Source organism: Enhydra lutris, unplaced genomic scaffold, assembly GCF_002288905.1.
Source record: "Enhydra lutris kenyoni isolate GAN:26980312 unplaced genomic scaffold, ASM228890v2 scaffoldscaffold90, whole genome shotgun sequence".
NCBI classification, from domain to species: Eukaryota; Metazoa; Chordata; class Mammalia; order Carnivora; family Mustelidae; genus Enhydra; species Enhydra lutris.
In genome coordinates, this window is record NW_019154174.1 from 4,499,624 (window position 1) to 4,516,275 (window position 16,652).

Here is a 16,652-nt window from a genome sequence, read left to right on the forward strand (position 1 = left end):
CCCTGAGTTTTCTCAGTCCGTGAGATAGTTTATGGACAAAATTAGAGAAGGCCTCAGAAAGGCAAGTAGGCTCACTGTGAGCCGTCAGGAGACCGAATGATCTTCCTACTTCACAGGGCCCGTGAGTCAGAGTGCTCTGCCAACACCATTAGGCAGAGTGGAATGAAGAACGTTAGGCCACTTTTTTTTTCCCCTTAAAAGTCCAGAAATTGGGGGCACCTGGGTGGCTCAGTCAGTTAAGCGTCTGCCTTTGGCTCAGGTCACAATCCAGGAGTCTGGGAATCGAGCCTTGCTATAGGCTCCCTGCTCGTGGGGAGTCTGCTTCTCCCTCTCCCCCACTCCTCTGCTTATCAAGCTTGTGCTCTCTCTCTCTCAAATAAAATCTTAAAAAAAAAAAAAATCCAGAAATTGCTCCTAAACCTGTGAATACACTGGTCTTGCCTGAGTATAAAGGGAAAAAGTGCTATGGGCGGGGACACAAAGACCAGGCAGCTTGCCCGTGGATTCCTGTGGGGGGCCACCACTTGCCTGTTTGCTGTGCTGGAATTGGAGATCCGGAAACGGACCTGCTCGATGGCACTTCTCACCAGCGGGTCATTCTGATCCATGGACGGGTGCACGACCAGATCCACCTGTGGAGTGAGAGGTCAGAGTGTCCCAGAAGGGCAGGGGAAATGCTGAGGGAGCCCTAGCTCTGCACCTCACTTCTCGGTGGGTGCCACCTGTTCTCATTAACATTTCCAAGAGATGTCTGGGACCAAAATGAAAGGGCCATTATGATTTCTGGCATCAAAATTCCTCGAGCTCCACCGTCGGAGACACGCTGCTCAGCTCAGGGGAGGAACGTCTGCCCTGGAAAGAGAGCAGCCCGCCTGGCAGTCCCCCGGCTGGGCTGTCCTGGCCCCCGGCCTCTGCCGCTACCTGGTGGCCCGCTCCTGCTACCCCAGTGCAGCTATCTGAGAATTTCCCATAGTCGCCCGCGAGTCCTGAGAGCTTCCATCTGGAAAAGGTAAGCAGTTTTCATTAATCTCCCCTTGCTGAGAGTGCCATAGTGGGACTCCTGCCAGGCCCGCATCTAAACCAACTGGTGGAGGATTTAGAGCTTCTTTTGTTCTCTTCCCTCTCCCAGGGTACTGAAGCTGAACAGTTCTGGTGGTGACCACTGCACGCGTGTTATCTGGGGTGACAAAGGGAAGAGCTTGGTGGAGATGAGAGGGGTGCGAGGGTGGTGGCTGGGTGAGAGATGGGAGGCATCACGGTCACAGCCCCTGGAGAGCCAGGCCTTTCTTCCATCTCTGCTGCTGGCAGGACAGAGCAAGGTCAAGTTTCCTAGATGGATGGCTCTGGCCAGCAGGCCTCATGTTGACAGTGGCCCAAGGGGAGAGGTGGCAGATGGCAGGGAATGGGGAGTACCACCAGGATGGGGACGCTTCACCCGCACCCTGCCAACTTTGTGGGGATTCTGCGAGGCTCTGGTGAGATACAGTTAGGCAACACCTCGGAACGCTTACACGCACTGAGCAAATACAATGCATTCCCATTTCCCACGGGCAACGGCCCAGCGGCCAGCCGGCTCCCTGACGGCCCAACGGGCAGGACGCAGGAGTGAAGGCCAACGGTGCCCTTGTGTCTGAGGTCTTGGGATCTGTGGTGCTTACGCCTGGCGCTCTGTCCCCACCCTCTCCCTCCACACCACCTGCTGGACACTAGGGCCGACAGGAGCTGGACACACAGCGGATGCCCGGGCCACTCCTGGACTGGGGGAGACTCTCTTGCCCTCCTCACCGTCCTGAGAAGGCCACCCACCCCCTCCTAAGTAACTGCTCAGAAATCTGAGGAGCTGCGGCTGAGGGGTGGGGGCTTTGGCCATTCAATGAGAGGGGTCAGCACAAGGACCACCCCCCTCCACGAATGCTCCAGGGGAGGATTGACAGGCTGCCAGGGGTTGGGGGCAGGGGAAGGAGAAGGGCAAGGTCATGGGGACTGAAAGAGCAGATAGGAAAATGATGAGAGCTGGCAACCCAGAAGGGCAGAAACGGTGTAAGTCATTTCTCACGCAGCTCTGTTTCTCAAAACCGAAAAATAAGATAAAGTACAAAAGCAGAAATGACCTTGCCAGCTTATTAAGGAAACGCCACATCAAAGCACAGCTTTCTTAAGGAAGAGATTTACAATGCAGCGACAAAAAAAGGGTCAGCCAAGGGACGCCTGGGTGGCTCAGTTGGTTAAGCGGCTGCCTTCGGCTCGGGTCATGATCCCAGCGTCCTGGGATCGAGTCCCACATCGGGCTCCTTGCTTGGCGGGGAGCCTGCTTCTCCCTCTGCCTCTGCCTGCCATTCTGTCTGCCTGTGCTCGCTCTCTCTCTGACAAATAAATAAATAAAATCTTAAAAAAAAAAAAAAAAGGGTCAGCCAATTACCAGTGCCTGTCCCTGCAGCACCTTCCCTCTGGTCCCTGGGCCCGGCGGGGCTCTCTCCAATTACTCTGACCCTGAAAACTCTACGCCTTAAGACACATGCAGAGCTGTGAGCTCCAGTTGCTATGGGAATGGCCCCCAACCTTAAATTTCATAGAAATGGATAAACTCAAGATAGAAGATCTACGGGTGCTCAGGGCATCCTGAGTGACCGCCGGCAATTCCTTGGGGATATTTCCTTGCATCTCCGTGGAAATCATTATTGGTGCCCTAGTCTACACCTTCCACCTGATACCCGTAGCTGAGTCTCTGCCAGCAGGCTCTGCCAGACTCTGATGTGTCACTCAGGGTGGGCCTGGGCGCCGGACACCTGCTCTCGGGCCTACACACGCTGCCCCAAGATCCAAGCACATTATCCTGCCTTTGCGTTTCCAGCCTCCCCAGGAAGCCGGCAAGGCCCCTGCTCTCCAGATGAGGAGGCACAATGTGCAACTGAGTTACTGGCAGCAGTGGAACAAGTGATATCAGACGAGGGCAAGAGGAGCCCGACGAGGAAGCCTCCGAGAGCAGGAGGCCGGCGTGGGGGGCGCCGGGGGAGCCTGCACCTTCTTCTTGATGCCGTCCTGGATGACCGTGGTACGGTACAGCCTCAGGAGGCCCTCCTCGGACAGGTTGCGCACCAGGCGGACGATGGACTTCTTACAGCACTTGGTGGACACGCCTTCTTGCTTCTCCTGATCCATGATCATTTTCTGGATCCTGGGGTGTCACACAAGAAGAGGTTAGTATTCCCAACAATCTCATCACAAGGCGGCTCAAGAGAAGCTGGCACTCACAGCAGCTTCCCGTGCTGACCCTTCCCCAGGGGAGCTAACGGGAGCTCGTGATTCCTGAGGACGACTTGAGGGGGCGGGGGGGGGGGACCCTGAATGCCGTAATGGAGATCTGTCTTCACCCTGTCTCCATGCTCATTTAACTCCCAGACAGGTGGACCAGGCTCCTGCAGTCGACACTCAGATCCGACTGGAGGGTGCGCAGCTCTTTCTGATTCCTCTCCTTGTGCAGCCCCCACTCTAGATCTTACCAAGGGACCGCAGGGACATTTCCAGGTCACAGATTACTGAACGGCAGGGCCAGCAGGACGTGAGGAAGGCCCAGCCGAACCTCTCATGGCACTGAGGGCAGCACTGTCTCTAACTGAGGCCTGGGGAGATTGTCTGCACACAGTCTCCCCAGGCCTCAGTTAGAGAATTAGGATGAGGCCCACCGGCCAAGCACAAGGCTCCTTCTAATTGAGCGGCTCTGATGCTGCTGCCTCAGAAGCCAGATGTGGCCAGGAAGCGGTGGTGATGGTGGGTTAGAAGGACCCCCACGGGGCAGGAGGCCCTACGCGCACAGAGCGCACAGAGCCAGCCCAGACACACATGCTCTACCTACATCTCTATTTCTGCTTTCACATCCAACTGTATCTGAGCCAAATGCTCCACGCAGAACTAAGAACAGTTAGTAAGCTGATGTTATTAGTTGTCCAAGTTTCTTCTCTAAGGAAAGAGAAGGGCCCTGCACCTCCCCTCACCTTCCACTTCTCGCTCCCTCAATCTCCCCCCGTCTAGGGCCTTGACGTTCCTCAGTGTCTACACTTTCCGAATCACCAGAACAAGTGCTAAGCCTTCCCTCCTACACGGGGCAGCTAGAGGAATCTTCTGACTCAGAAGCCGCTCGGTCATTTCCATGACTTGTGACAGCCAGCTGGCCTGAGATACACCGTGAGCACAGACAGACGGACGGACGGCCCCTTACGTGAACAAGCTCTCGATTAAGCGCAGGTTGGTGACGGCTTCTATGATCAGGTTCCTGCGTTTGAGCAGCCGGTAAGTTTCGTGGGGTTTGTCTTGGCCTGGGCCATGCTTCCCTGTCTTCTGAGAACCGCCGCTCTCCTAGAACAGGGACCGAGAGAGTGAGAACACAACGGGCTCAGTGCGGTCGGGGGCCAGACGCCATCCCCGTGGGCGTGCTTTGCCTCTTTAGGCAGTTTCTATGCCCACGTTTCAGGAAGGAAGAGTCAAGAGGACCATGTGTCTCTGGGAATATCGGACAGAAGCAGGGGTGGGCTGGGTTCATGCAGTTGCCCCTAGTACGTTAGGATGTGTGCCAAAGGAAAGATAAGGGGAGAAGAAAAGAGCTCTGTCCCCTTCCTGCCAAAGTGCCCACGGTTCTCTTCATGGCTCCTGTCTTCTAAGAGCTTCCGTGAACTCGTTCCATGTGCCCTTGGGGCAGATTTGTTCAAGCCCCTGCGTGTCCCAGGAAGGAGGGAAATCCTGACTCCAGCAGATTTCCCGCACATCACTTGGCACGAATGAGCACCCCATGGTGGCCCAGGGCCCCCTGTGCCGGACACCCTCCTCACTCAGAGCGGTGCTTTCCGGAGAGTGAGAACAGCCAGCCCCAGATCACTTCCCTGCCGAGGGCCGGGGCTTCAGGAGAGGCACGGTTCTTTCCTGAGGGGGGACCAGCTCCAAAGGGTTCAAGATTCAAGAAGAGGCTCAGGAGAGAGACCTCTGTGCTCTCTTGCACCGAAGCGAACATTCTGGAGGGGAGCCGCATGAGCAGCATGGCCACTGCCAGGGCGGGGGATCGGCTGCTGGAGAGCAAGGTGAAGACATGCTTGGCCAACAGTCCTCCAGATACGGCCTTCATGCCCTCCTCTCAGCACGTGGCAGAAAGAAGGACAGCGTTCTTCTGTTACTTGGGGAGCGGATTTCTAAGAGGCAGAGAAAGAGCTGAGCCAGGTGGCAAGCAGAGGAATTCTAGGACCTGGAGGAAGCGTGCATGCACTGGAGACATGTGAGCCTGAGCAGAAGGTGCCAAGGGGGTGGGGGTGGGGGTGGGGGAGCGGGGAGCAAGGCAGACCCTCCAGAACCTGCTGGCATCCACCTGCTGGCAGGTTTTTTCAGTGCAACACAGTCCCAACCGGGACTTGAGAAGTTATGCCATCCAAAGATGAGGAAAGGGCTATGAGTTTCTAGAAAAATCCACAGAAAACCTTTGCAACCCCACGCTTCATCGCTTCTGTTGTAAGGCTTGTACCAAAAGCAAAGGCCTCCATGCCAGCAAGGGAGAAGCAAGGGGGGAGCTGCACACACGTGGGTTCTGGTCCCTACTTTGCATCCATCAAGCAGGCAAGTCACTCACTCCCCAGGGGCCTCCCGGGTCTTGTCCTGGCCGAGACCCAACATTGACCTCAAGGAGTGTCATGAGGCCTCAGCAAAAGAGCAGAACAGCCTTGAAAGCCACCCCGATCCCAGCCATGCCCAGTGCAGGCTGCCTCATCCTGACGCTGTGCTGCTGAAGCCGGAGGCGCCACTGGCGGGATCCAAGGCACGTTCAAGTGACAAAGGACGGCCTAAGGTGAACTGAATCACATCACGAGAGCGGCGCTCCTGTGTCAACTGCCTTTTTAATCCTTCTTATTATGCTGATGAAAAGCATTTGATTTTACTGCATCCTTAAAGCCGCGACCCCCAACAGCATCTGGCCAGAACGTACTGAACAGTTTCGGTTTTCCTTTATCTATTTTATAATTACCTTCCTCTCGCGGCCAGTGATACTGGCCTTCCAGCTAAGGCAGGGCTTCTCAGCGCCGGCACTGCTGACGTCTGGGGCTGGGTAAGTCTCTCCTGTGGGCTGTCCTCGCACATTCTAGGAGATTAAGCAGCAGCCCCTGGCCTCACCTACCAGACACCGGGGGCCCCTGCTCCCCCAGCTGTGACCAGCAAAAATGCCTCGTCCGGACATGTCAGATGTCCCCTGGGAGGCTAAACCAGCCGAGAGCAGGAAGAACTGCTAATCTAAACAAATTTTCCTTCCAAAATAAATTTAAGTAAAAAGAGTAAGTTGTTGGAAAAGAAAAGGCTGTGTAAACAACAGTGCCAGCTTTCTGGCCAGGCGGAGAGGTGGCGTGTGGATGCGCACCAGGCGACTGCCCAACACGCAGTGCTCGGCCTGCAGTGCTCTTATCATTACTGATTCTGCTGTTGTTGAGAACTGGGAAGGCCAAGGTCCACCTGCCCCCGGCGCTCCCCACCGTGAGCACTCACCTTTGGGTTTTCGTGCCTGACCTCTTCGATCACAGTTATGTCGCTGCTGCTGTTCTTCATGCTGCGGGAGCTGAAGGACACGCCAGGGTCTGAGGAGGAGCTGGTGTCCTGAAGGCTGTCCCGGCTCACAGAGCTCTGGCAGGGTTGCTCCTCAGCCACTCCTAGGGAGGAAGGCAGCTGCTTCTTCGGGGGGTGGAGGTTTCCGACTTTCCAGCCGCCTGCAGTGAAGGGGTGGTGGGGAGCACGACTGAACTGCGGCCCCATCGAGGGACAGAGAGAAGGGCACTTCTGCTCGGCAGCCGGACCAGCCCCCTGCAGGCCCAGGATTCCATGGGGTTGGCTGGAGGACTTGGGTACATGCCTCCCCGCTGCCCCACTACCCTGCTCAGCTGGATGCCAGACTCCACCCTGCATGTGTTTCCAAAAGTTCTAACTGAACTAAAAACTTGAGGGGGCCTCAGATGGCTGGAGGAAGGGGACAGAGGAAGCTGAGTGGATCCCATCCCTTTACTAGTGAAAACACAACAGAGAAACTGAATATTGGCCAAGGAGAACTGACTCGCAAGCAGCCAGGAGACAGACTATGTGATCGTCTCCTCCAAACTTAGGGATTACGAGATCACGTGACACCAACAGGTCCCCAGTTAGGACAGCACCAAGGAGATCCTCGGGTGTCTGCTAAACTGAACGGGCTGTTTTCTGAAGATCGCCAGCAGCTCAGATGGAGGGCACACATGTCCCCCAGCCTTGCCCGCCCTCTCCCCAACCCCGAGGGCACCCCCTTACCCTTCGCCGAGGCAGAGTGATGAGGCTGGGCCCCAAGACTGGCGTTCGAGCAGGACTTCCCGTCACTCTGGGATCCTCTGCCTTTCCTCTTGCTGCTGCCCTCCTCCTCGCTATCGGACTCAGAGAGGAAGGTGTCCTCCCCTTCAGGCACGAGTGACTCCTCCTGCACCGAGGCCAGGCTCACAGTGGTTAGCAGCTGGCTCCGGGCTTTCTCCCTTTTGTACTGTCGGCTCAGATCGCTCTCTTCTGCAAACACGCAGGAGATGTACTTGGTGGTCCGCTGACGCCCTTCATCTTCCATGAACCCCTGGAAGGGATGAGATGTATTCGGTCACATCTGGAGGGAGCGACAATACTCACGCACGTGGGTGAGCTAGGGGCTGCAAGGGCTGCTTCCTGATCTTTCCTGCACCTGCTCTGTCACCCCCACGGGCCCCGCATTGGCCCCACGGATGTTCCCTCCCTGTCTTCCTGCCTGGGCATCTCTTAGCTGCTGCTTCCACAGGCCTGTTGGAGATGATTTTCCCCACTGCCATCCTGCACGTGCGTCTGCTCTATGGGACCGTGAGCTCCCTGAGGGCAGGGTCCTAATTTGGCCCTCCCTACCTCCCCAGTGCCCGGCACAGGACTAGGCCCACAGGAGACGGTTTGGGAGCAGTGAGTGTTAGCTATGTAGGGTTCAAGGGTTCAGAAATGTTGTCATGGACTGGAGGTCACCAGTTCCATGTGGTCCCTGCCTTGGATATGGAGAATGAGGCTATCCCCTACCCACACTCATTCTTATCTTCCAGAACAGGGGAAAAGGGGCTCCCCAGGGCCCTTAACGGTAGGAAGAGCAACATCATCTATATGCCAAGCTCATGCCGAGGCACACGTCACGCACTCTGCAATCATCAGCTCAACTGTAATCATGCCTCCCAGCAAATCCGTCCAAATATTGGCAAGAAGAGAGGGAATGATAAGGGCTGGAATGCGGGCACGAATTCCTAAAGGGGACCAGCAAACACATACGGTCGGCCAACCCACTGCCCCCAGGAGCCAGGCAGATGGCGAGAGAGAGGGTGGCCTGAGTGGGGGCCAGGGCTCCTGGACAGCACCTGCTTTGACTGAAGGGGCTGTAAGAGGTTAGCCAGCCTCCTGGGAGCCCCCACACGGCTATGCCCTCTACGCGGCCAGTCTCCTCCTGACTTTTCAGGGCTGAAGTCTCATTCTGTTTTTAAAATGGGAAACCGACACCAACCAGTGTCAGGGAGTGGCCTGTGGACAGCCACCTGCAGCTGAGACGGGCTGAGACAGCCCTGGGCTAGCACACCCCGCCTGTGACCAGACACAATGAAGCAGACACGTGACTCGCCATGTTACCTTGACAACCTTGAACCTCTGAAGAAGACGACACAGCATTCTGGCTTCCAGCTTTCCCACGTTCATAGCCACTCGGATTTCAGCTTGGGAAATGCCTTTCGTGCCTCTGCGCTCAACTGTGGGAAATGAAAATGTGTGAGCCGCAGGCTCTGCGAGGGCGCCCGCCCACACAAGGCCAAGTCTGCTCCCGCCACCTCGGGAAGCACAGACTCGTCCAAGTGCTGAACCAACATGCAGAATAAAGTCTATGTCCCCTCTCTCCCTCCCCTGCCAAGAGCCTCTGAGCCCTCCTTCCAAAATGCTTCAGTGCAGCCTCCCCCACCTTAGAGCCACAAATGCCAAGTGTCCGGCTGTAGGTGCACTTGGCTCCGGGCGACCTCGCTTTTGCCCGGCAACAGGGAGCTCACTCTTTCACATGGACTTTTCCAGATCCGTGAAACGGATTCTTTTTTTTTTTTTTTTAATTGTTTTTAATTAAGAACTTTTTCCATTTCCCTGGCCTTCTGGGCAGACTTAGATGCATTCCGAACACCACAGCCAGCAGTGTCCCGTAACGCCAGTGGGGGTGGAGGGGGGCAGAGTGCCGCGGGGCCCCGTGGTAAGCGAGCGGCCCGCGACTGTGCTTTATCATCTGCTCCGTCTACTTTGTCAGCTCCTGCCCTGCTACATGCTGTCACTGTCTGTGCCTCCGAGAAGCCCTCCGAAATCTACTCAGTGGCTCTGGGACTGGGAACTCCACGACGGAGCCTGGCAGGCATGGGGGCAGGGGCGCCCCCGGCGCCCCCCCGACCCCCAGTAAAGTACATGAACCACAGGGCAGGCTTGCCAGCAAAGGTCTGTATTCAGAAATAGTTGCCCCTTTATTTCCTCCTACGGTACCCTCCTGAGGCTGCCAGGTACGAGCCATCTGGACAAAGGAGGGCGTGCAGCCTTGAACTTGCACAAAAATAAACGTCAGGATGAAAGGGAGGGGCGGCTGGGCGGCTCAGTCAGTTGAGCATCAGACTCTTGATTTCGGCTCCAGTCATGATCTCAGGGTTGTGAGATCGGAGCCCCAAGTTGGGGTCCACACCGGGCATGGAGCCTGCTTGAGATTCTCCCTCTCCCTCTGCCTCTTCTTCCCCCACCCAGCCAAGGGCACACTTAAACGCTTTCTTTCAAAAAAAGAATCAAAAGAGGGGACTAGGATGTGTCACCATATCGAACCAGTAACCTGCTCAACGTTGGCATAGGAAGGTTGAGGATAACTTTTCCCAAAACGTGTTCTGAGGAACCCATTTGGAGGGATATTAAGAGTTGATTTTAAGAAGTGCCAAGAAAAGCCCCTCAGAATGTCTGTGCCGATTCCCCAGCATTTCTTTGTACTGGCTGCCAACCTGCACTCTGTGGCCACCGTGCCTCCTCCCCTGCCCTCCTCCCCACGGGGACCCGGGGCCACCCCGTCTACGGCTCCGGGTCACTGGTGTCTTCAGCAGATTCTAGGGAATCCAGGGGAAGGGCGAGGAGTGGGGAGAGATGCTTTTCTCCCCACTCCTCACCAGCCTCCGAGCCTGCAGTAAGTCTGGATAGATCTCAGGAGACGCAAGCTAGCTCTTGAATGTCTGTGTTGTAGTATTAAGGGCTCAGCTTCTTCGTGCCTTCCACGGAGGGCCCCGCTCTGACGTCCTATTTCTGCTCCTCCTCAGCCCCACTCACGTGCTGGGTGCAGAGCATCCCCAGATCACGGATGTGGGAACGGAGGCTCGGGACCTTGCTGCCGTCCTACAGAGCAACTACTCACACTCAGATCCGACCCAAAGCCTGACCCTTCCGGGGAACCACGGGGCTCCCTGCCACCGCCCAGTCTCAACCACACGCCCTCTTCTTCGCGAGCCCTGGTCTGCGGTGCGCGGGACCGACACGCCAGCAGGCACGCGCGCAGGGGACCTACTGAGTTCGTAGGTCTGCGTGAGCATGTCCCGCTCGTACACAATGTCCACCGGGGGCACTCCCTTGGAGATGACCTCCTCGTCCTCATCGTCGTCCTGGTCATGGTCGTCCTCAACCTTCCGTTTGAATTCCTTCAGCAGCCTGAGGCAGCGCACCATGACATCCGTCCCTAGGAACGCAACACGGCATGGTTTCCAGCAAAGAGCAGAACACTGCGGGTGGCGGGGGGGGGGGGGAAGGGGGAGGGGGTAGGGGACACAGCTGAGACAGAAACCCAGAGAAAGGACCAAGTTCAGAATATTGAAAATAGCACGTCCTGGGGCACGAGACCTGAATGTGTCCTCCATAGAACCGTTTTTTGTTCCCTGTAATTAGTAAACAAGGAAATACAAATGAGAGGAATAATGAGACGCTGTGTCAGTCCTATTAAGCAAACAGCGGACTTCTCCTGCTCGAGACAAGCTCTGTGACGATGGGCAAGTCTGCCTGTCCACGCCAGCTACCCAGCACCGGCACCTGGCACACGAACAGCATTGCTGAAAGGGGAGACCCACTGCCAGTAAGTTGCAGCAGCACCGTGGATGCGTTCTAGAACCCTCTGAGGGCACTGCTGGAAGGCTTTCACCAATGATGCCAAGAGTGGGAATTTATCCCAAGAAAACTCCAGAAGGAAGCAAAAGCTGCCAGCCCAAAGAGGTCCACACAACACTGTGCGCTAGCTTTCTGGAACCACACAAACAATGAGGGACTGAGTGGTGGGGTGCGGGCCAGCGCGGCCCTTCAGACACGCACGGTGTGCCACACCCAACCCACACAAGCACCATGCGAGAAAAGTAGCCAGCTTGGGCCATGGCTATACCGAGAGAAGTTGCAAGGGAGAGCAAAAACATCTCAACACTTTACTGGTTATGAACTCACTCGTGTGATCCTGACAGTCTCAGGAGGCATTTTACAGACAGGGAAACTGAGGTACAGAGGATGACATGACTTGCCCATGCTCTCTAGAGCTTGTAAGCAGCGGGGGCAAAGGTACTCAGGCAGGGTCACAGGTCTCCACTGTGAAAGAAATGAACCTGCACCAGGAGGTCCTAGGACAGAGGAGTGCGGGGGCAGAAGAAGGGCCCCTCGAGGGTGGCCATGCCCTGCTACCTGGAACCTGTGAAAACGTGACCCTGTATGGCAAGAGGGACTTGTGGGCATGAGTGAGTTAAGGCTTTTCGCTGTGGGGGTGGTCTTAGTCCGGAGAATCCGGGTGGGCCAACGTCAGAGTCCTCAGAGAGGGAGGCAGGAGGATCAGAGCGAGAGTGGAGGATGCCAGGCCGCTGGCTTTGAAGAGGGAGAGAGCAGGGGCCAAGGCAGGCAGGGGCCTTGTAGAGGCCAGAAATGGACAGGAAGCGGGTTCTCTCTGGAGAGCCTGCTGAAGGAGTAAAGCCCTGCCAGTATCAAAGGTTTAGCCCTAGGACACCCATCTCAGACTTCTGCAACTCTGAAATCATAAAGCTGGGTCATTTGTAGTCACTAAGTCTGCAGTAACCGTTAGCACGGGGATGCTGACGGTTTCTCCACCCGGACACCGAGGGGTATAATCCAGGTACCAGTGCCAAGTGGGGGCACAATAAAGCTGGTCTCTGTTTCCCAGCCATCTTGTGCAGGAGCTGTGGCCTCCGAGGGCCTTCCTGAGCACTGCAGACTGACCTCTGAGTAAGGTCAGGTACGAGACCCCAAGTGGGGAAGGGGAGTCTCATGGGGGGCAGAGCATGCGGATTGCAGGTGAAATTCACAAACAGCGATGCATCTCAGGGCCCCGAACTCATCAGACTTACCCTCGGAGGAGGGTCCGGCCAAGGCCGATCCACCAGAACCCTCCTAGAAGGCAGGCCTGGGGCAAATGGTCACAGAAGTGTGGGAAGCCTCAGACACCGGTCTGGTGCTGATTTGCCTGCACTCCTCGCGGTGATAGCAAATCCCCCCGGTTTGTGATTTTTCAAGAGAAGAAACATGACGTCACAGCACTGGCTTCCTCAAGCCTTTGCTCCCTCCACGCCTGCCAGGCCCTCTCAGGTTTTCTTGCTTCCCAGGGCTCTGCCCTTTGCTTGGGGCTCTGGCCCTGCTCTCTCCCTCTCCAGATGGAAGCCTAAAGGAATGGGGAGGGGAGGCATGGTGATGAGGGGGAGACTTGGGCCTGTCTGTGTGGGTGAAAATTACTTTAAGGCTCAAGTGACCACAGGATTGGATGTTTCACTGGTATTTCCTCCTAGGAGTGAGCACACCCAGCACATAGGCAGAACACCAACCACCAAGTCATTCCCCACTCGGACTTCCCCCACTGTTCTCTACCCAAGGCCCTCCCAGGCCTCTCAGCCCCCAGGTGCCCCTCTTGCCTCTCAGACAATGCTCCTAGAGTGACCGCCCGCTCCCAATGTTAAAACTATTCCCATCGCTTGAACACACGCAGCGTGCCGGACACCGCTTGAAACTCTCTGTGTGTTTCATACAAGCTGGTCCTCCCCGCAGCCCGAGCAGGTGGCCACTACCATCCCGTTTCCCGCTTGAGGTCACCGGGAGCGAAGGCATTTGCCTGAACTCCCGCTCCTTAGCAAGGGAGAAGCTGGGATTTACCAGGCTGTCTGTCTCCCGAGCCCAGGTCCCCAACCATGGACAACATACGGCCCCTAACGCAGAGGCATCGTGTGACTGAGCACAGCGGGTGACCTGGGGCCGGGGACGCAGGCTTCTTCGGGGGCGGTGGCCCAGGGCAGCATGTAGGGGACACAGACCGGCACACCTCACCAACAGCCAGGCGTTCTTTCTCCCATCCCGTTTTAGCTTCCTTACGAGCTGAACTGGCCAAGGAGAGATACACAGGGTGGCACGGACATCAATCAGCACAGGGGGCGGCGGCGAACGGCCATGACAAACTCGTGGGTCAGAAGGGCAAGGAAGGAAGGCCCTCTTGGCCTTCCCAGCTTCTGCTCCTCATAGCAGCATCAGGTCGGCACCTGAGCTCTGCTCCGACAGCACGCGATGCCTGTCCCCAGTCACAGCCTCAGGAACGGCCTCGTCCCAATGGCCCCGCCGCTGCCTCTGCTGCCTGCCAGGATGGCCGGACCTTCAGGGGAGCATTGGGAGGAAGTGGGGCTCCAGGGTCAGGCAGACATGGGATGGACACAGGGCATCTCAGCTCTACAACCACTAGTTTCAGAGACTCTGGGGAAGTGACTGAGCAGAGCTCCTTGCATTCCACTTAACAAAATGAGAGGCTGGTGTTCTCCATCTCATGCCCAGAGAAGACGCCCATGCAGAGGCCGGCACAGAGCAGTCAGCTGGCCCGAGCAGCGGGTACCTGCCGCATCACAGGCCTTACGTGAACTGACCCTTAGATCGCACAGTCCGAAGCTGGGGACCCCCAGAAACCCCATTGCACAGGCGAGTCTCCAGCATACTTTCAATGGAGGGTTTGGCTCAAGCCACTCAGACTGCGCTCAGCACGAGACCGCTGTGCTTCCAGAAGGCCAGGCAGGATGCATCCTGGCAGGATGGCTGCTGGGGGGGTTAGGGGCCATGGGTGTGCAGCTCTGTCCATCCCACACAGCAAGGCTGATTTCCCTGCCACGAGTCCCAAAAGCACTGACTTTCTCCTAGAGCCTTCAGACAAGGAAACCCCCATCATTTAACCAAGCTAAGGAGAATGTCTAGCCTCGTGGGGTTATAGGGAGAATTGTTAAGACCTGAGGCCGGTGGAGGAGGCAACACCGGGTAGTCTGTGGCTCATGGCTCCAAGGAGCCACTGGGAATGAGTTTCGCCAGCCTTCCATACCTTTCCCGTGGCTCTGGAGGTTTACCAGCCCCAGAATTCCAATTTTTATTCTTGGGATCCCTTCGGCTCATATTTGGCTATTTTTAAGGCAATTTAAAGGAGCCTGTTCCAGACTGCAAGTCAGCAAAAGCCGAAGCAGAAGGGGCCGGAGCGAGACCCCAGGCAGCACACACCCACAGGGCAAACAGAGCCCATGGGTCTGTCCGAACGCCCACCCTGGCGACCAGCCACGCTTGCTGGAGGAGTCACAGGCCTGTTAATGGCACCCACGGATGCCTGGGCACAGGGCTTACTTCCCAGAACAAAAGGCAAGGCAGAACCAGCCAGATCACTGCACTCAAGCGTTTTAAAGGTAGAAGTGTGCACTAATGTCCATGGTTCCACACAAATCAAGCACACGGTTCTGTTGTGCCAAAGATCCAGGATGGGCTCGCTGTGGCACAAAGGAAGAATGGCTTCATTTCGATGCACCGAAGAGCCAGAAAGAAGGGAAGGGGTGAATCCTTCCTGAGAACCCAGGGTGTGGCAGGTGATTTCAGAAGCTATTTTAATCATGTGCGGATTCTGCATATGACACCTGCCGTCTTACGAGAAAGGAAAACAGGTTCAGAGGGTTCATGTGGCCTATTGGATATCCTGGACCTAGAAAGTGGCCCTTCTCCCACGCTGGGCAACCTGTCTGGGCTTGCAACGTCTAGTTTCTATCAGAAAACACCATTCTCTGTAAAGGGAAATCCTAAGCGGACATAAAGTGGGACCAACAGCCTGTGTTTCTCACATTTCCAGCCAAGATCTCACCTGGCCACCTAGCAGACTGGTGCTCTCAATGTGATGAACCCAGGAGAAAACAAAAACAGGATGAAACAAATGAGCACCATGCCAGATTTGCTCTTGAAGTCACCCATGAAGGGACAGTCCTACTGGTGAGCCAGGGAGAGGTTATGTAAATTCAGTTTTACTCCCGTCCTGCTACCCACCCCCCACACACCCCTAGATGGGCCTGGGGTTTTCAGTGCTAGGGTGTCATTCAGGTAGTCTGGAAACTGGAACGAGAAACCAGCCCATGGGACAATCTAAGGAGGTAAGGGCTCTGGGTAACTGCTGGACACAGAATTCAGGGCTGCACTCCTAATGAGGGAGGCTGCTGCGGCCCAGACACCAGAGTGATAGAACTGGTTAGAAATCTGGGCTCTGGGGACCCCTGGGTAGCACAGTTGGTTTGCTTAGGTCATGATCTCTGGGCTGAGATGGAGCCCCGCGTTGGGCTAAGCGTTTGGAGCCTCAGTCTTTTTCTCTGTAAAATGGACATAATCCTAACAGCGTGGCTGAACTCACCTGCTGGGAAGGACCTGGGGAGTGAATGCAGGTAAGGGGCTCAGCCTCACAAACTAAGCACACTACCCCCTCCGTGATTACAGGGAAAGGAGCCAGGAGTGCTGGGAAATGAGGTGACAAGTGGAGCTAGGCAGGGGAAGGCGAGAGGGAAGACCCCAGAGGCGGATGTAGAGGGCACCCAGAACTGTCAAGGCAGACGCGGGTGAAGGGTGGCAGAAGGGCAGGGATGAATGGGAAGGCTGACTGTGTGAGGTCTAGAGGCCAAGCAATGCCTCTCGGTATTTTTTATTTTGTAGCCCTGTTTGCCTTTATTCTGTAGGCACGTTTTGGTTATTTCTGTGGTGGATGTGGGAGATGAACTGGAGAGAAGACCGGCAGGGGGAGCCCACATCTTCCGACTCTCCTGCCCTGGATGGCTGTCCTAGGCTGGCCCTGTCTTTAGCCCCTGCCACTGCTCTGGCCCCAGGCACTCACCCACCAGCCCCCACGGCCCATGAGTTCAGCCCCTGCCCTCTCTCAGGGAGGTAGCCAAGGGCCCTGGTTAGAGACTCACACATTATGTGCTCAAACCTCCACACTGGCTCTTCCTCGTTCTACAACCTGAGGCAAGGGATCTGTACGTTGGTTTTATCATCAGTGGAGGGAAGGAAAAGAAAAGCACCCACGTGATGGGGTGGCTGAAAAGGATCCGAATCGAACACTAACACTTGGCACAGAGCCTGGCATAATCTATGGATGGCTTTTCCACCTCTCCCTGGGCTCCAAGACTGTCTACAAATGGGACAATAGAATGGAAGAATGTCCCCTGGTGCCTTCCTTCCTCTTTCTCAAGGCCCAAGATAAGTCGATGGAGCCCAAGATCCCTGTGCTAACCGAGCAAGGTGACAAGGGGGCTGACAAACCACGTCCA

General features: G+C 56.2%; 1 protein-coding gene across 4 annotated transcripts in view; it reads right to left on the reverse strand.

The window, feature by feature from the left end:
• The window catches only part of LOC111162169 (general transcription factor IIIC subunit 1), a 69,707-nt gene that overhangs the window by 30,158 nt on the left and 22,897 nt on the right, over nt 1-16,652 (reverse strand). For 3 of the 4 annotated variants that reach the window (XM_022526371.1, XM_022526370.1, XM_022526369.1), the window contains exons 7-13: nt 10,592-10,759; nt 8,662-8,777; nt 7,300-7,606; nt 6,514-6,731; nt 4,217-4,353; nt 3,022-3,175; nt 529-632 (exon numbers count right to left, since the gene is read on the reverse strand). In XM_022526371.1, the coding sequence (XP_022382079.1) occupies nt 529-632; nt 3,022-3,175; nt 4,217-4,353; nt 6,514-6,731; nt 7,300-7,606; nt 8,662-8,777; nt 10,592-10,759 (1,204 nt within the window). Of the gene's footprint in view, nt 1-528; nt 633-3,021; nt 3,176-4,216; nt 4,354-6,001; nt 6,116-6,513; nt 6,732-7,299; nt 7,607-8,661; nt 8,778-10,591; nt 10,760-16,652 lie in introns of all 4 variants that reach the window. The other variant, XM_022526368.1, reaches the window with a different exon arrangement.